This window comes from Stegostoma tigrinum, chromosome 8 (assembly GCF_030684315.1).
Source record: "Stegostoma tigrinum isolate sSteTig4 chromosome 8, sSteTig4.hap1, whole genome shotgun sequence".
NCBI lineage: Eukaryota > Metazoa > Chordata > Chondrichthyes > Orectolobiformes > Stegostomatidae > Stegostoma > Stegostoma tigrinum.
This window is the reverse complement of record NC_081361.1, coordinates 12,064,391-12,084,889: the sequence shown is the minus strand read 5'-3', so window position 1 is coordinate 12,084,889 and position 20,499 is coordinate 12,064,391. Positions and strand designations below refer to the sequence as shown.

General features: G+C 41.3%; 1 protein-coding gene across 4 annotated transcripts in view; it reads right to left on the bottom strand.

Moving 5' to 3' along the window:
• Positions 1-4,763: 4,763 nt before the first annotated feature.
• LOC125456293 (olfactomedin-like protein 2B) overlaps positions 4,764-20,499 on the bottom strand; it is a 65,678-nt gene continuing 49,942 nt past the window's right edge. For 2 of the 4 annotated variants that reach the window (XM_048539297.2, XM_059647735.1), the window contains exons 7-8: positions 20,046-20,222; positions 11,055-15,607 (exon numbers count right to left, since the gene is read on the bottom strand). In XM_048539297.2, the coding sequence (XP_048395254.2) occupies positions 15,006-15,607; positions 20,046-20,222 (779 nt within the window). In that variant the 3' untranslated portion in view covers positions 11,055-15,005. Of the gene's footprint in view, positions 15,608-20,045; positions 20,223-20,499 lie in introns of all 4 variants that reach the window. The other 2 variants (XM_059647736.1, XR_009446047.1) reach the window with 2 other exon arrangements.

Genomic DNA, 20,499 nt, shown 5'->3' with positions numbered 1-20,499 from the left:
TGTGTCTACTTCAATGCCAGGAGCATCCGGAATAAGGTGGGTGAACTTGCAGCATGGGTTGGTACCTGGGACTTTGATGTTGTGCCCATTTCGGAGACATGGATAGAGCAGGGACAGGAATGGTTGTTGCAGGTTCCGGGATTTACATGTTTCAGTAAGAGCAGAGAAGATGGTAAAAGTGGCGGGGGTGTGGCATTGTTAGTCAAGGACAGTATTACAGTTGCAGAAAGGATGTTTGGGGACTCGTCGGCTGAGGTTAGAAACAGGAAAGGAGAGGTCACCCTGTTGGGAGTTTTCTGTAGGCGTCCGAATAGTTCCAGAGATGTAGAGGAAAGAATAGCAAAGATGATTTGTGATAGGAGTGAGAGAGACAGGGTAGTTGTCATGGGGGACTTCAACTTTCCAAATATTGACTGGGAACACTATAGTTCGAGTACTATAGATGGGTCAGTTTTTGTCCAGTGTGTGCAGGAGGGCTTCCTGACACAGTATGTAGACAGGCCAACAAGGGGCGAAGCCACATTAGATTTGGTACTGGGTAATGAGCCTGGCCAGGTGTTAGATTTGGAAGTAGGTGAGCACTTTGGTGATAGCGATCACAATTCTGTTATGTTTACTTTAGTGATGGAAAGGGATAGGTGTATACCACTGGGCAAGAGTTATAGCTGGGGGAAAGGCAATTATGATGAGATTAGGCAAGATTTAGGGAGCATAGGATGGGGAAGGAAACTGCAGGGGATGGGCACATTAGAAATGTGGAGCTTATTCAATGAAAAGCTCCTGTGTGTCCTGGATAAGTTTGTAGCTGTCAGGCAGGGAGAAAGCTGTAGAGTGCGGGAGCCATGGTTTACGAAGGAGGTGGAATCTCTGTCAAGAGGAAGAAGAAGGCTTATGTCAGGATGAGATGTGAAGGCTCAGTTAGGGCACTTGAGGGCTACGAGGTAGCCAAGAAAGACCTAAAGAGAGAGCTCAGAAGAGCCAGGAGGAGACATGAGAAGTTGTTGGCGGATAGGATCAGGGTAAACCCTAAGGCTTTCTATAGGTATTTAAGGAATAAAATAATGACGAAAGTAAGATTAGGGCCAATCAAGGATAGTAGTGGGAAGTTGTGTGTGGAGTCAGATGAGATTGGGGAAGCGCTAAATGAATATGTTTCAACAGTATTCACTCTAGAAAATGACAATGTTGTTGAGGTGAATACTGAGATACAGGCTACTAGACTAGGTGGGATTGAGGTTCACAAGGAAGAGGTATTAGAAATCCTTCAGAGGGTGAAGATAGATAAGTCCCCTGGGCTGGATGGGATTTATCCTCGGATCCTCTGGGAAGCCAGGGAGGAGATTCCCGAGCCTTTGGCATTGATCTTTAACTCGTCATTGTCTGCAGGAATAGTGCCAGATGACTGGAAGATAGCAAATGTGGTTCCCCTGTTCAAGAAGGGGAGTAGAGACAACTCTGGTAATTATAGACCAGTGACCCTTACCTCAGTTGTTGGTAAAGTGTTGGAAAAGGATATAAGGGATAGGATTTATAATCATCTAGAAAAGAATAAATTGATTAGGGATAGCACGGTTTTGTGAAGGGAAGGCCGTGCCTCTCAAACCTCATTGAGTTCTTTGAGAAGGCAACCAAACAGGTAGATGAGAGTAAACCGGTTGATGTGGTGTATATGGATTTCAGCAAGGCGTTCGATAAGGTTCCCCACAATAGGCTATTGTACAAAATGCGGAGGAATGAGATTGTGGGAGATATAGCAATTTGGATCAGAAACTGGCTTGCTGAAAGAAGACAGAGGGTGGTAGTTGATGGGAAATGTTCATCCTGGAGACCAGTTACTAGTGGTGTACCGCAAGGGTTAGTGTTGGGTCCACTGCTGTTTGTCATTTTTATAAATGACCTGGATGACGGCGTAGAAGGATGGGTTAGTAAATTTGCAGACGACACTAAGGTCGGTGGAGCTGTGGATAGTGACGAAGGATGCTATAGGTTGCAGAGAGACATAGATAGGCTGCTGAGCTGAGAGGTGGCAGATGGAGTTTAATGCGGACAAGTGTGAGGTGATGCACTTTGGTAGGAGTAACCGGAAGACAAAGTACAGGGCTAATGGTAAGACTCTTAGTAGTGTAGATGAGCAGAGAGATCTCGGTGTCTATGTACACAGATCCTTGAAAGTTGCCACCCAGGTTGACAGGACTGTTAAGAAGGCATACAGGGTTTTAGCTTTTATTAATAGAGGGATCGAGTTCCGGAACCAAGAGGTTATGGCGAAGCTGTACAAAACTCTGGTGCGGCCGCACTTGGAGTATTGTGTACAGTTCTGGTCACCACATTATAAGAAGGATGTGGAAGCTTTAGGAAGCGTGCAGAGGAGATTTACTCGGATGTTGCCTGGTATGGAGGAAAGGTCTTACGAGGAAAGGCTGAGGGATTTGAGGCTGTTTTCAAGAGAGAGAGGAAGGTTGAGGGGTGATTTAATTGAAACATATAAAATAATCAGAGGGTTAGATAGGGTGGATAGGGAGAGCCTTTTTCCTAGGATGGTGACGGTGAGCATGAGGGGAAATAGCTTTAAATTGAGGGGTGAAAGATATAGGACAGATGTCAGAGGTAGTTTCTTTACTCAGAGAGTAGTAAGGGAATGGAATGCTTTGCCTGCAACAGTAGTAGATTCACCAACTTTAGGTACATTTAAGGAGTCATTGGATAAGCATATGGACGTACGTGGAATAGTGTAGGTTAGATGGGCTTGAGATCGGTATGACAGGTCGGCACAACATCGAGGGCCGAAGGGCCTGTACTGTGCTGTAATGTTCTTATTGAAACTTATTGAACGCCTTGCTGAAATCCATATACACCACATCAACCGGTTTACTCTCATTTACCTGTTTGGTTACCTTCTCAAAGAACTCAATGAGGTTTGTGAGGCACGACCTTCCCTTCACAAAACCATGCTGACTATCCCTAATCAATTTATTCTTTTCTAGATAATTATAAATCCTATCTCTTATAACCTTTTCCAACATTTTACCAACAACTGAGGTAAGGCTCACTGGTCTATAATTATCAGAGTTGTCTCTACTTCCCTTCTTGAACCGGGGAACCACATTTGCTATCCTCCAGTCGTCTGGCACTATTCCTGTAGACAATGACGAGTTAAAGATCAATGCCAAAGGCTCGGGAATCTCCTCCCTGGCTTCCCAGAGGATCCGAGGATAAATCCCATCCGGCCCAGGGGACTTATCTATCTTCACACTCTGTAGAATTTCTAATACCTCTTCCTTGTGAACCTCAATCCCACCTAGTCTAGTAGCCTGTATCTCAGTATTCTCCTTGACAACACTGTCATTTTCTGGAGTGAAAACTGTCGAAAAATATTCATTTAGTGCTTCCCTTATCTCCTCTGACTCCACACACAACTTCCCACTACTATCCTTGATTGGCCCTAATCTTACTTTCGTCATTATTTTATTCCTTAAATACCTATAGAAAGCCTTAGGGTTTACCTTGATCTTTCTTCACCAGCCTATCACATTCGAGGAGCTATGAGCCTGCACTCCAAGGTCTCTTTATTCAGCAACACTCCCCAGGACCTTACTGTTAAGTGAATAACTTCTGTTCTGATTTGCCTTTCCAAAATGCAGCACCTTATGGAAATCCAATCATCCTAAAATGGATTACATTTGATTAGAGACAGCAAGAATTGCAGATGCTGGAGTCAGAGATAACAGTGTAGAGCTGGACAAACCCAGCAGGCCAGGCAGCATCCGAGGAGCAGGAAAGTAGACGTTTTGGGCTGGGACCCTTCTTCAGAAATGGGGAAGCGGTAAAGGGGAAGGGAACAGGGAAATAAATAGACAGGGGAAGGGTAGTCTGGGGATGGTAGATGGGATGATGATAGGTTGAGTGCAAGTAGGGAGTGGTGGGGATTGGACAGAAGGATGGGTGGGAGAGAAGATGGACAGGTATGTCAGGTCAAGGAAGTAGGGAAGAGAGGGTGGGTTAGTCATGGGATGAGGTTGGGGGTGGGGAATTTTTAAAACAGGTGAATTCCATGTTTAGGCCATCAGGCTGGATGCTCATGAGGTGTTGTCCCTCTTGTTAGCAGGTGGTGTCATTTTGTCACTGGAGGAGGCCCGGGATGGACATGTCACCCATGGGGTGGGAGGGCAAGTTAAAATGGGTGGTGACTGGAAGGTGTTGTTATTTGTCATGTGCAGAGTGCAGATGCTATACAAAATAGTCTCCGAGTCTAAATTTGGTCTCACTGATATAGAGGAGGCCATGTCGGGAGCAGCAGATACAGTAGACAAATTTGATGGATGTACAGGTGAACCCCTGTCTGATGTGGAAGGTTTGTTTTGATCCTTGAATGTAGGTTAAGGGGGAAGTGTAGGGGCAGGTATAGCACTTCCTGCAATTGCAGGAAAAGTTGCTGGGGGCGATGGGATTAGTGGGGAGTATGGAGGGGATGAGGGAGTGGCAGGGAGAGCAGTCCCTACGTAAGGCAGATAGGTGTGCGGAGGTAAACATCTCATTGGTTGTGGGATCGGATTGTCGGTGGCAGAAGTGGCAAAGAATGATATATGAGGTAGTCCAGTGCAGCTTGCATTTGAAATACCTCAGAAGTGAAGTGTCTGTAATGGCCACCATAACCTACTGTAAGCTTTCATAATTAGACAGTAGTGACATTCTTGCTATGACACAAAACAAGATTGAACAATGAAGATTTATTTGTAATTCAGTAACATATTTGTTAAACGGTGCAGCACATTGGTTTTATGTTAAATGCAGAGTCTACCACTATGAAATATGTAAAATGTCCTTCTCTTATGGTTTTCATGAAAGGGGAGAATAATCTCAGTCAAGTCAAGAATATTGTGTGAAATCTTAAATAAGATAGTCCTCCATTGTTGTATGTGTATTACTGTGAAGTATTGTTTCAAATAATGGGTAGTTCTGCATTTAAAACTGTAATATATTCCAGGTGGTCATGACTCATCAAACATGAATGAAGGTTTTCAATCAAGCCCCAAGAGTTCATTTACAGCCTTATAATATGTTCAAAAGCATGTTTTGCACTCAACAGTACTTATCAAAGAGAATTGAATGCAGATGATATTACTGTAAATTTACACTAATGAAACCAGAAAAATTAAGATGTGAGAGCTTTAAAGAAGCTATTAAAGAATTAATAAAATTTTCATTTGAAAATGTTGTAAATCTGAAAAGAAATGGAACACAAATGACCAAGGAGCCACACCCAGAATCTATTTTTTAGACATTTGCAGATGAGTTTGCTATGTCACACCAATTGTTTTTTGTTTTATATTGAAGGACATGCTGATTTTGGTTTTTTAACACTGAAAACTTTCTAAGCTTCATTAACTGAATTTTGAAGGTCAAAATCTTGAATCTTTGGGGCTGCAGATAGTGGTCTGAAAGACCTTCAGTTTGATGTTATGTGAAGTACTTGAATTAGATCACTGTCTACTCATCATTTTCCGATTATTCTTTAAAAATAGTGACTAAACATATTATAAACCAGACATCTCGATTTCAGCTAGATAAGATCAAAATTGAATTTGAGTCAACTAGCCACTGCAAAGAAGTAGCCCTAGTCAGAAATCACCTCTACAGCTGGGGTCTGTTCATTTTTTAATTCTTAGGAAATTTTTCCCCAATATTTTAATGCTTTCAAATATTGATCACATTATTAAAGAAAGTCAATGTTGCCAAAAGGCCAGTTTGCATTATTAATTTTCATTCCACCATTATCCTAACTCCTATCATTGTATTCAACCATATTTTCAGTGTCTCAACTATAACCTTGAGGTTAATGTAAGTTCATACTTTGTGATACTCTCCTGACTGAATTTGAAATAGTGTGTTTACTCTTCTGTACAACTTCATATTTGGTTTCCCTTAGCAGCTTAGTTCCTTATTTAAGTCTTTTCTTTATTTAAATCTTTTTTACTGTCAAACCCAAATGATAAGACACATGCATGAGTGATCTGATTAAGACCACTGCACCCTCAGGAATTCAGTCCTGAGTCTTGGTGACTTAGCTTCTGCATAGTCTTACTACACTCAGCAAATTGTACATTTATAGTTCAGATGATTATCATAAACTGTAAGCCGACACACAGATTCTGAACATGGGGTGGCACAGTGGCTCAGTGGTTAGCACTGCTGCCTCACAGCCCTAGGGACCTGGGTTTGGTTCCACCCTCCACTCCTGTGTGGAGTTTGCACATTCTCCCTGTGTCTGCGTGGATTTCCTCTGGGTGCTCCGGTTTCTTCCGACAGTCCAAAGACGTGCAGGCTAGGTTGATTGGCCATGCTAAATTGCCCAGAGTGTCCAGGGATATGTAGATTAGGTGGATTATATAGGGATGGGTCTGGGTGGGATGTTCTGAGAGTCTGTGTGGACTTATTGGGCCAAAGAGCCCGTTTCCACCCTGTAGGGGATTCTATGAATGTCCAGTTAACGATATCTTGCATTTATATAGCACCTTTGAAGCAGTACTACTTCCCTGCTTCACTGTAATCAGTCCAAAATTAATATAGAGCCACGCAAGAAAATAATTGGAGAGGTGACAAAACTTGGCCCAAAGGAGGTGGTTTTTAAGAGAATCTTAATGACACAAAGTTGAGTAGAGGCTGGGTGGGGGGGATTGCAGAGCTTAAACCCTAGATTTCAGAAAGCACACATACCAACGTTAGAGCAAAAAACTGCAAGGAAGAGCATTATGGAGAAACACAGGATTCTCAGATGCTTAATGAGTTTTTGGTTATTGAAGCTTTTAAATGATTTCAGTCTTAAAACAGGAGTCCAATTGCAAGGAGGTTTCAGACAGCAGTTTCTCAGTTGCCGGAGCAATACACAGAAATGGCTATCACCTGAAGACAGGAAATCTGTCAAATAAATTTAAGTTCCTCTTTCATTGGTGACAAAGTACCACAACACTGGAATTGGACTTCAGTTTCAATTGACAAACAAATTTATTGAAGAGTAATAAAACAAGCAAATTATCTAATAACACAAATATATGCTTACAGTTGTTACTAAGCTTAGCTAGCACCTTGTGTGAATTAAAGTGAATCATTTAAGCTGCTATGCTCAACTATAATGTCAGTAAAATTGTTACAGAGCAGTTATTTTCCTCTATAGAGAAGCTACCTGGCTGACTATCTCTTAAAAGATGACAGACATACTCCAATTTGAGAAAGAAAAACTGATCAATATCAAGCTGATGGAAGCCTGTGATTTTAACTAACTTTAAAATTCAAAATGAGCTGCCAATTAAATAAATACTGAAATCAAATTGTACAAAATTTTGAGTGAATTGATTTGGTCCTCTCTTAAACGTCACTGAATACTAGAACTGACTTGGAAACAGGAACCTCATCCCACCTCCTTGACCTGTCCGTCTTCCCTGGACTGACCTATCCCCTCCCTACCTCCCCACCTATACTCTCTCCACCTATCTTCTTTTCTCTCCATCTTCGGTCCGCCTCCCCCTCTCTCCCTATTTATTCCAGAACCCTCACCCCATCCCCCTCTCTGATGAAGGGTCTAGGCCCAAAACGTCAGCTTTTGTGCTCCTGAGATGCTGCTTGGCCTGCTGTGTTCATCCAGCCTCACATTTTATTATCTTGGATTCTCCAGCATCTGCAGTTCCCATTATCTCTGATCATGTACCATGACAGCATTGAAGAACTCCATAGCAGCTAAATCTAAAAACAGAATGATTTTAGTGTTTTCTATACTGCTGTTCTTGAAATTATGCTGAACAATATTTGTGCAGAACACTTAAAACTTTTCATATGGAGTGAATTCCTGTGCAATTTTGATAATGGCTTCAATCCATTTGAAGTGAGCCATTACAGTTTAGTTTTAAACTTACCATGTATTTATACCATAATCATCAGTACATTCCACAAGTCAAGGATAAGATTATTTGATATTCAGTTGACATCTTTCGCAGAATGACCATTTATCAGCTTGAGCTAATTCCAACTTCTCACAGTTTGTTGTATAACCTGTTGAATGTTGATGCTCAACAAGCATTATATTTGTCTTAATTATCAATAACACAGTTTTTGTTTCTCTGTTGTTGCAGCATTTACATATGAATTATCACAGTATCAGTTTTCTTTGAGATATGTACATAGTGATTGGAACAAAGTCAGCCAGTGGACCTTATAGGTGCAGATAATGACTTGCTTGCTGAGCTGGTAAATTTGTTCACAGATGTTTCATCACCATACTAGGTAATATTGTCAGTGTACCTCCAGTGAAGCGTCAGTGTTCTGTCCCACTTATTTATGTGTCTCAGTTTGCAGGGCCGGGTGGCATCAATTCTGGATTTGTTTCTATATTTAGGACCTTCCTGAAATGAACACCAGATTACTCAGCCTCCTAGGAATCATGGTAGCCCACAAACTGACAGCTATGCTACGACAGCTACTGACAACAGTAAAGGATCTGACAACCACAACTAACAGAATCAATATTATTTACAAGATACCATGCAAAGACTGGAAGCATTATATAGGACAAACCGGAAGGAAACTAGCCATAAGGATTCGCCAACACTAACTAGCCACCAAGAGACATGACCAACTATCACTCATTTTAATACACATGAATAAAGAGGGATACCAAATTGACTGGAACAATGTAGCCATCCTAGGACAAGCCAAGCAAAGACAGGCACGAGAATTCCTAAAGGCCTGGCACTCAGGCTGGAACTCCATTAACAAACATTCGGGACCCCCTATACCAACCACTAGAAAGAAATCTGGAAGTGATGCCACCCAACCCAGCAAACTGACAGACATAAATAGCAAGCGGAACAGAACAATGATACTTCACTGGAGACGCATTGAGGATGTTACCTAGTATGGTGATGAAATATCTGCAAACAAACATACCAGCTCAGCAAGCAAGTCAACAACCACATCAACAACCCAAGCTACAAATCTTCTCAAAAACCTTGAAAACCTCATAGAATATGAGTTCCTTAATTGGGGCTGTTAACCTGGTCCAATCAGGGAGTCCTGGCTGACAGATATAAACAGGACTATCAAGGGTTCTGTTTGTTCTAGGAGCTGGCTCTGAGCTAGCTGGGTCAGTGTCACGTACTATGCACGTGTAAATAAAGGGTGGCTTGGTGTCAGGATACTGGTCTTCATGGAGTTATTTTAATAGCAATGAGAGAAAAACACACCCCGGAAGAAACTGACTCAGAGTAGCCATCTTTAAATGGGGGTAAGCATTTCTGGCATCATGCCACTATTTGGCACACTTGAATCATTTGATGCTGCCATTGAACACTGGGCCCACTATGTTGAAAGAATGTTTTTTTTTTCAGGCAAATGACATTGAGCAGATGAAAAACATGGACAGTGTGTGGGCCTGTAACTTTTTTGGTTATTAAGAGCCTAACTTTCCGAGAAGCACCAGATACTAATACCTTTCAAGAGTTTATGGGTTTAGCTGAGAAATATTATGACCCCAAGCCTGCTCTAATTCTGAGATGCTATTGATTTTTGAGAACCAGGGGAATCCATATTGGGATTTTTGACGAGGTTACGACAGCTTTGGAGGCAGTTGATTTTGGATTAACACTAAGCGAGATGCTCAAAATAAAACAGGTGTCAGAGGTTCTGTTCACTCAAAGAGTATACTCTGAGCTAGCCGGGTCAGTGCCATGTATTATACATGTGTAAATAAAGGGTGACTTGGTGACAGAATACCAGCCTTTGAGGAGTTATTTCAGTAGTGATGAGAGAAAAATTCGCTCAGAAATGATTCACTTGCAACAGTCATTTTCGAGTTGGGATAAACATAGTGGTCAGTGGTTAGCACTGCTGCTTCACAGCACCAGGGACAACTGTCTATGTAGAGTTTGTGCATTCTCCCTGTATCTGCATGGGTTTCTTCTGGGTGCTCCAGTTTTCTCCCACAGTCCAAAGATGTGCAGGTTAGATGCATTGGTCATCCAGATTGCCCATAGTGTCAAGGGATGTTCAGGCTAGGAAGGTTAGCCATGGGAAATGAAAGGATACAATGATAAGGATGTGGGTCTGGGTGGGATGCTCTTCAGAGGGTTGTGTGGACTCAATGGCCTGCTTCCACACTGTGTTGGGGTTTTTGTGTTAAGCATTTCTGGCATCATGCCACTGTTTGGGAAGTTTGACTCAACTGATCCTGCCATTCAAAGACTGAGCACAGTATGTTGAAAGAGAGCATCATTTTTTCCAATCAAATGACATTGGGACAGGCGAAAAGCAACAAGTAACTCTCTAGACACCTTGTGGACCTGCAGCTTTTTCAGTCATTAGAAGCTTAACTTTCCCTGAGGCACCAGATACTAATGTTTGGTATGTGGGAATAATGTTGTAACCATGCAAAAGCAAATACGAGATAAAGCTGAACTGGTCTTCAAACAGGCATGACAACTGACTTTATCATTGGAAAATGTGGCAACTGGAGTTACAGTCATGAGTGTATTCAGACAGAAGCAGACACCCTTTCCTGGCCGAATGAGTTGGGGATCATCCCTTAAGTGAAGGCAATTGCATAGCCTCATTCAGGACATATCCTGAAAAGAGGAATTCTAGGTTGGCCCACAACAAAACTCCTAAACAATGCCAAGCCTTGGCCAAATGGTTAAAATTCTCTCCAGAATCCAGGCCAGCAGGCCATTTTAGTTGTTGCTGCTATGCAGACTCAAGAGAGCGAAATAATTCATAAGGGCTGAACTGAGTAAGAGAACTCATAGGCCAGTATCCGGGACAGTGCACATCCTGGAAAGCACAGCTCTCTCTCGGTTTGGAACAGTTAAATTGCTTAGGAATGTCCAAATCAGAACCAATCAAAATAAGTGTCTGGCTAAATGGTTACTCAGTTCTGATGAAAGTTGATAACAGCATGGCTATATCAGTGATTGTGGCACGTTATGATCCCAGGTGAGATGTGGTGCTGACATGCAATGCCTCCCTGTATGGTGTCAGGGTAGTGTTGGCTCACAGATGGTCCAATAGAGAGGAACACTCAATAGTGCATGCTTCGCGGACTTTGGCTGATGCCGAACGAAGGTATACCCAGATAAAGAAGGAAGTCTTGGCTGTCATCTTTGTTGCGAGAAAGTTCCACCAGTACCTTTAATGTACATAAATTTGTGTTAGTGACTGACCACAAACCCCCACTAGGGCTACCTAAAGAGGACTGGACCATGCCATCCATAACTTCAGGTTGTATTCAGCAGTGGGCTGTTATTCTGAGTGTATACAATTACAAGTTGGAACACTGTTCGGAGGCCAAGTGGCAAATGCAGATGCCTTCAGCTACCTCCCACTGGCAGATATACCACCAGTGGTGCCGTCACTAGAACAGTCCGTTCTGGTTTTAAACTTTCTGGACACCCTTCTGGTCACCACTGACAATATTTGACAGTGGACACAAAAAAATCCCATCCTGGAAAAACTAAAACAGCCAATGATGACGGGCGAAACAAAAGGGACATCACATCCAGAACTGAAACCTTTCTGGACTCAGCAAGACCAGATCACAGCATATTATTATGGGGAGCGAGAGTGTTCCTGAGCAAAGGTCACTGCCAGATACTGGCTGAACTCCACCAGGGTCATTCAGGGGTTTGCAAAATGATGATGTTGGCAAGAAGTTATGTCTGGTGACCATGACTGGATGCCAACATAGCTGCATTGGTGGGGCAATGCCCAGAGGTCCAACAAGGACAAAAATTTACTGACAGCAGCTCCCCCACATTTGTGGAAATGGACAGGTGAACCCTGGACTCGGTTACACACTGACTATGCAGGTCCTTTCAAGGGCTGTTCGTTTTTAATCATTGTGGGAACCCATTCAAAACAGTTGAATGTGCATAGAGTTCATTCATCCAACATAGGGACTATAATTGAAAAGTTGTGAGCATCTTTTGCAATAAACGGGGTCCCGGAGGTGTTAAGTCACAAACAATAAGCCATCATTTACCAGCAGTGAATTTGAGTATTTCCTACAGACAAATGGCATTGACATGTCAGGACAACTCCATACCATCCATCATCCAATGGTCTGGCAGAAAGAGCAGTCTAAGCTTTGAAGGCAGGCCTAAAGAAACAGTCTACAGCTTCACAAGATACCAAACTGTCCCAGTTTGTATTTGATTATATGACCACCCCTCATGCAACTACAGGGATAGCCCAAGCAGAATTGCTAATGGGGACAAGACTCCGCACCAGGTTAAATCTGATCTTCCCGGACCTGGAGGTAAGGTGAAATGGCATCAGGAATGCCAGTGCTGGACATAAGACTGCTCTAAGCGAGTGAGATAGTTTAAGTCAGAAGATGAAGTTTGGTGTCGAAATTACAAGCGAGGCCTTGCATGGGTGAGAGGCATGGTCGATGCAAGGTCAGCTCCCGTGATGTGAAGTTTGGGTACGGTCCTGAACATGCGTGTGGACTACATGAAAGCTGCACACTCGTGAATGGGGCAGGAGTAAATCTAAGCTGGCCCCTCAGAACATCTGGCAAGGCTGTCAGAACCCATGGGTTCTCCCTCTTTGTGTAGTGTCAAAGAATGTCTGAGGACAAGATGAACATGGCAGATGTTGCAGCCCTGACTCTGATACCGTCCGATAAAGATGAATTTTGGCTGAGACACTCTGTGTGCAGGAGGCAGATTATGGTCTGGTACAAGCCACCAATGTCCGAGGCAGACTGGAAAAACACCTTAGGAGTAGCTGCAGGAGAAAGAATGGGCCTATGTTCCAGGACTTAGAGGTGGAAGCATGTAGTGATTAGAACAAAGGCAGCCAGGTAGACCTCTTAGAAAATGAGTTCCCTGATTGGGGCTGTTAATGTGGTCCAATCAGGGAGACCTGGCTGACAGATGTAAACAGGCGTATCACGCATTCTGTTTACTCTCGGAGCCAGGCTCTGTGCTAGCTGGGTCAGTGTCATGTACTATGCATGTGTAAATAAAGGATGATTTGGTGATGGGCTACTGGCCTTTGTAAAGTTATTTCAATGCATATTTTCACTTCTAATTTTTTTTTAAATTCATGACTTATAAGTTTTTGCCAGTATTGCCTGTGTTAACTGCCTATCCCCAAATGCCCATGAGAAGTTAATGGTTCTTGAGAACAATTTAGTAGCTTGCAAGGGACAATTTCAGAGGACTGTTCAAAGTAAATAAATAGCCTGGAGACTTATATGGGCCAGAACAGAGAATGGGAGCAGATCTCCTTCCCTTCATTAGTCAATCAAATGGATTTTTGCAACAATCTGACAGTATATGGCCACTGTTACCATCTTTTGAATACAGATTTTATTTAGTTAATCTAAGTTAGAGGGCATGATGGCATTTGAACTCGTATCTTTAAATTATTACTCCAGGGGTTCTGGAAAAAACGTTCCCACACCCCATGCTCTTTCAAAATATCTCCTCTGTAACTTAACTCATAATTATAAAATTATAAGAGGAACAGCTTATTTTGCCAACTATCCACCATATCCCTCTTCAAGTCCAGCAGCTAAAGTATTCCTGGTTATTGGATGACATGTGGTGGCAGTGGCAAGGCAAAGTTTGCTAAACATGACTTCAATTATTGTGAAGATTTTAGGACTCATTTATCAGGAGTTCAGCCTAAGTATTAGAGGTTTTGGTTTACCTATTTGGCCCCATTCAGGGGCATTGCTTAACTTATATTAACACATTCCTTGCCAAAAGCAACCAGAATTTCCAATGCTCATAAAACCAATGATTTAGCTAACAAGTGTGCTTGTGTGTGTGTGTGTCACTGGAAAGCTGCATAAGCTAGCATTGTGTGGATGGACAGTGTGGAAAACTGCCTGCTGCACTGTACTTTTAACTTCAGGCAATGAATTCAACTTGATAATTCCAGTTGGCTGCAATGATATGCAGATATTCTGCATGAAGTAAACATTCTCAGTGTCTTAATTTTTCAACGAAAATGGCAAAGCCCATGCCAAACGCAGCAAAATCACTTCGTTTTCTAACAGGTGTATTGCAATTCTGAATTAAAACTGTATCATTAAATGGTGAATAGAGGGCACCAATTACAGTGCACACAATGTTACATTATATGCTGTCGGTTTCAGACTTCATACCAATGTGCAGTTTCTGCGTTCTACTCTAAATCCAAAACTGTGACCTTCTCCACCCCAGCGTCCCACATAAACTAAGATTTCAATCCTATTTATTAGTTAAAAACTAAATGTCAGGAACATAACTGTAAATTCTCGAACACATAACCACTAATATCTCAATAATAAACAGCATAGGGAGAAACCATCTTGAATCAATAAACTAAGGTGCAATTCATACCTCTCAGTCATCGAGGAATCAATCCACAATATAGAATCATTGAAAATAGAAATCAACTACTTGTACTTTAAAAGATGATGAAATATTGAATTGTTGTAATGCCATATGTCAAAGTATTCAGTTAGGATGCTTCAATCAGTGTCATTATTTAGAACTTAAACTTGATTAAGCCTCTTGAATTGTATTGCCTCTGTGATTATTCCAGACAGCGGCAATGATGGTAAGTTCATAGTGCAGGGACAGAGCTGAAAGGCTGGATTCTTCTCCGCAAAGTAAGCAATACAAAATGAAACATGCAGGTTTTATCGATCAATAGGCATGTCAAGCTTGAGCAGGAACAATGAGCCGTTTGTAACTCAGCAGCGAATTCTGTCAGGCATTTTACTCCTCCATGTCTTGATATGCAAGGTATGCAACTACTGTATAGAGCACAGGTCAATAGGGGCCTTTAGTGTGCATTTGTTTTTCTCTCTGCCTCTCTTAAAGCAGGTTGCCATGGTTATATTAACACAAAACAGATCGATCTACAATCTGTGAATGAATATAAGAACATCATTTCCCCTTTTTATAATTTTTTTTACAAAGACCAGTGCTAGAAGCACTTCGTTAGTGTCTATGTTTTCCATCCTAATAGGCAAATGTGATACCATACATGACTTGATGGCCATTGTCCCATGCATACAGGATACGCTCTTTGGGGTTGTAGTCAATCTGGGTTGTGTAAGAGTACTCATTGGTGAATGGCAGCCTTGGATTGATTTGTGTGTTTGTATGGGTGTCAAAAGCATATGAGATGTTAGCATGCTTGTTGTTGTAGCTGTCCACTGCATACAACACCCCACAGACTATGAAGCAGTTGCCATAATAGTTCTTCCTCAAGCCGGTCCTCCAGGTTGTCTCCTTTTGGATGGACAGGTCGACAGTGTTGAGCCTACTGATGATAATGACCTCTTGCAAAGAGCCCACATCATCAATGGCTGGGTAAATCACCCACAAACCATTCTCATCAACGGCAAAGTCAATGTCAGAGTGGCCCCTCCACCTCCAGGGTGTGGCCTCATCATACACTGCATCATGAAGCAGGGTCCAGGCAGCGACATACCTTTGCTTCAGGTCATATTTGATAATATTGCGAGTGAAAGCTCTATTGTAGTAGAAAGCCCCACCATACACCACATGGCCTGTACCAATCCAATTGTATGGAAGTTTGTACGAGTTACTCCAGCGACCTGAAAGGAGAGGTGACAGGAAATTTATTTTTCATATACGCCTAATCATTTCTCATTAACTCAATTGAGGACATTGTTCAGATGTTATCAGCACCAGCTGCTCATCCAGCACTTTAGCCAACTATCCGTTCTCCATGTGGGATCCTAAACAGTAGTATTACAGGAGGACATTCATATGTGGGAAATCGAAAAGGAAGGCCATTTAGCCCTTGAACCTATTCTAACATTCAATCAGATTATGGCTGGACTGTACACTAATTCCATCTTATTCGCCTTGGTTGCATTAAATGAAATTGTAGTCAATATAGTAGCCTACTTTCCAGCAGTGTTGAAGCCACCAGCTGTACTTGCAGTTGAAATCAATTAACTCATCTTATTCTGCACTGTTCAATTCTACATGAAGCAATGTATTTACCAACTAGAAATAATAGGCTGCTTTGTTTTGTACTGTAATTTAGTACTCAGCAATGAAGCTGTTATGATCTGCAAATCTTACATGAACACTTCAGGTGTCAAGCAGCAATTCCAGGAATTATCTGTTGCACAGATTTGAAAGAACTTGAAAAGTCAAGTTTAATAGAAATTGGATATCTATCCAGAACTTGTCTATAACAGTTTATTTAAAAAGTTTGCATTTATTGTTGCCTTTTTAATTGTCTCACTAAATATAAGCTACAAGATTGAATAAGCAAGGACTTGCCAATTCAGATGGACAGAAGAACTGTAAAATTAATTGAATTGATTTTTCACTTTTATTCCACTTATGTGATGTGTCTGAGATCAGGACCTTAAGGAACAGGTTGTCACCAGTGTTAGATGCCATTATGCCATTTCCTCATTACAAACACGGATGAACTACCACACTGATGCAAAATCCCCTCACATACAATCTTCCTTGCAAGTATGTAGTTTGTGATGCATATTTCACTTTCTCCTTTCATTGTCCCCTGAGATCACGTAGCCTGCTACAGCCCTTTTTTAATGTTGCTACTAAACCACTGGCAAACACTGTTTCCTTACTCAGACACTCCCCCAACAAAGCTATCCTGCAAGATAGATTTCCATCCCTATGTCCCCTACTTCTGCAGGAATGAGAGTCACTTAAGAAATGGATTTGAGATAAGAAGGTGTAGAGGTGGATGAACACAGCAGGCCAAGCAGCATCAGAGGAGCAGGAAAGCTGACGTTTTGGGTCGAGACTCTTCTGGTTCTGTTGCCCTTAGAGATAATTTATCAAGACATGAATACTGTTTCTGAAAGGAAGTTCAGCTAACATTGGTTTCAGAACTGTGGCCAATATACCATTTTATGTTGGAACATAATATATGCTAACAGATATGAACTCGGCATTAATCGTTACACAAGAAGGTTAGAACATTCTCACATTTAAAATAATGTCCACCATCTCAGAAGCAACAGTTTATCAATTCTGGCATGTATATTAGGCAATATTTATTTGTAACTCCAACAAATTTCATGAACTCCCTTGTGCTGAAAAACTGAAACAGATAATCATTTAACTTTCTCAAAGGAAGAGAGCACATTTAAACTGAAAAATACAAGCTGTGGAAAATGTTAGAGAATCCATAAAGCCCAGAAAACGCAGCAAAATTACTTAACTGCTGTTCTGATGCTCTCTCTTTATGTTAGTGTCTGCAATTATTAAGTTTGAGGGTGGATGCATCCAATTAATAGTCAACTGCTGGAATATCATGACATATGCTGAATTGCTCGTGCCTCATGCCTTATGTCAGTTTTTTATAGAGCAGAAACAGAAATTGCTGGAAATACTCAGCAGCTCTGGCAACATCAGTGGCCAGAAAGCAGAATTAAGATTTTGGGTTCAGTGTCCTTTCTTCCTAATTTTGGCTAAACTCCCAGTTCTGCAAACTCAGTCACAGAATCCCTACAGTGTGGAAACAGGCCCTTCAGCTCAACAAGTTCACAACAACCCTTAGAGCACCCCATTGGCAATTTAGCACAGCCAATCCACCTATTTTATTTTGGACTGTGGGAGGAAACCAGAGCACCTAGAGAAAATCCACGCAGACATGGGGAGAAGATGCAAACTCCACCCAGACAGTTGCCTGAGGGTGGAATCGAACCCGGGTCCCTGGCACTGTGAGGCAGCAGTGCTGACCACTGAGCCACTGTGTGACCTCTAATCTTTGAAATTTTCTGTGCTTAAATGAGAGGACAAAAAGGTGATGAACAAGCATTTCACAACTGCTTATTTCTCACTTTTGCTTAGTTTATCTCTTTAAAAAGCTTCATGATTTTCTTCTTGCCTCCTTCATTAAGCCCATCCCAGCCACTTCTTAAAAGAGGTGGACATGCAATCAACACCTGAACAGTTGTCTATGACTCTTTTGAGGCAGCCTTCATGAGATCTGTAAGCCCTTATCAGAAAGTGATTCACCTGCTGTATCATCTTTTCTCCCTTCCATCCTGGCCTGTTGACCCTGTGGTGAATAAAGTCTTCTAAAACTCAATGTTGAATTAATTGAGATTGAGCTGACTACCTATATTTTGGATTATGCATTGTAGAAAGACCAAACGTTTTTTCCCAATTTGCATACCATATGTTAGAAATTCATCAAGAATATATAAAATCAATATTCTTTTGGATCGTTTAATTCCTTTTTCACGAGGAAATTCTCATGGCTGCTCTTCCAGTTATTCCGTCATGCATTTGAGGAATAAGTTGCCATTCCATCATGAAGGATATCACAGCTGAGGCAAGTCATTTTCTCTTCACTGTTTAATATTCTAGAAACTTGCACAGCTGTTAAAGACAGTATCGGGTGTCTTCCCTTTCCTCCACTTTCTCTCTTGCTGTCTCCCCACTCCCATTTATCTTGTTTGATTGATTTCTAATTTGGCAAAAATGTTTTTGAAAATGGTAGATTTTCAGTCTTCCTACAAATAATTAACAATCGCCATTAATGTGCTCACTTTCCTCTCTGTAAGGTAGGTTTTCTCTCTTCCAAATATCTCATTGAGCTTTGAGGGCTTAAAAGAACCCACTTGCAATTCAAACTTTGCAGGCCCATTGCTTTCCCATTTGTTTTCATGTTATTTGCATTTGAGATTTTTTTTGAACTTCCCAATCTCTGAGTATATTTCCCCAGCAGTACTCACTACTCATTGACCAAGGAATATTTTTAACATTGCGCAACTAACTGAGATGATTTCAACTACCACGTCACACCGTCGCAGCATATAGTGAATGTTAGGAAGTCGACTGATTAGGAATTAGAACAATGAATCATGGTGCTGTGAATCTCACCAAATCAACACCATGTGGTACCAACTAGAACAAACCACCGGCATTTGGCTGAGTCAGAATGAGTAACACTGAATGTGTAATTTACCATGTTTCTTACAAGAAGAGTTAAGGGCAGTGGGAAAACTTACAACAAAGACCCATTATCATTTCATTGGAGCACCTTAAACTAAAAACATCAGTAACATCAAAGTGAGCAATTACTCTTCTCCGTTCCATGTATGCCCGGCATTAGTCTATGTCAAACATACCAATGATATTGTACATTCAGCGAAAAGCCTTTGCTGAACTGAGATGTTACTAAATCCCAGATAATAAAGTGTGAAGCTGGATGAACACAGCAGGCCAAGCAGCATCTCAGGAGCACAAAAGCTGACGTTTCGGGCCTAGACCCTTCATCAGCCGAAACGTCAGCTTTTGTGCTCCTGAGATGCTGCTTGGCCTGCTGTGTTCATCCAGCTTCACACTTTATTATCTGGGATTCTCCAGCATCTGCAGTTCCCATTACCTCTGTTACTAAATCCCATTCTGGTTTTACAATTTCCACATTTAGGTAAATATCCTAGATCTGTTGAGGTCAGGGTTGGCTTTTTTGTTGAGGATGTCACACTATTGCAAGCAATTAAGCCTGTGACACTGTTGCATCAATCAAAAGTGTTAAATTGAAAGCAAAACCGGAATTGTATCATAAAATTTGGAAAAATGTATAAATATATATTAAAGTGTATCTTTTTTTGAAAAATTCAATTCCTCCGACATTTCAGTTACAAGAAGTCAACATTACTATTAGTTCTCAATATGGATAAAATGAAAATTATAATTTCAGAGAATTGGATTTTTCTTGAAAATCTGCTTTGAAATAGGTTTGAGAGTTATCGGATTATAATAAGCAGAGATGATGGAATTGTGTGTGTTTCTTGAGCCTGTTCAGGCTAAGTTCCTGTAAGCTCAGCTCATTTTCAACTATTAGGGTGAACATAAAGATCTTGGGAGAAACAAATATCTGAAATTTTAGTTGACAAGTAAGAGAAATTTACAGAATATTTTTTGAAACTGGTAGGGTGTCTAAGAGACAGGAATTTTCTGGTCCATGAAAGCAATAAATATGGAAGACCGTGCAATTTTTTTGTGTTTGATATTTTAAGCTCTCACCTTGTTTGAAATATTCCATGTTGCGGAACTCCACCAGCGTATTGCCATAATAGTAGTTGGTGATGTAGATTTTAACTCCCTTTGCTAATGGATCTTTCATCCAAGCACCTTCTTTTCTCCCATAAATGTGTTTTGTCTTGGGTCCAGAAATTGTTGATAAAGTTTCCTTGCACTCTCCTGTAATAACAAACAGCTATCAGCTTTACTGTCCATCACACAGTAGCATCCCTTTCCAAAAATACCAAACGTTAATAGGTACAACCATTTAACATGTTCAGACCCCCACCTATCATATTGAGAGTGTGAATCATTGGAGCAGTCACATCAGAGTGTAACACAAATGTAAGGTATTTTACCCTTGTTCTCTTTGCTTCAATTAAATATCACCTTTCACTAGACTAGTATAAGAAAGACAGTCAGAGCTGTAGTGAAAGTGTTCACAATTAGGCTCACT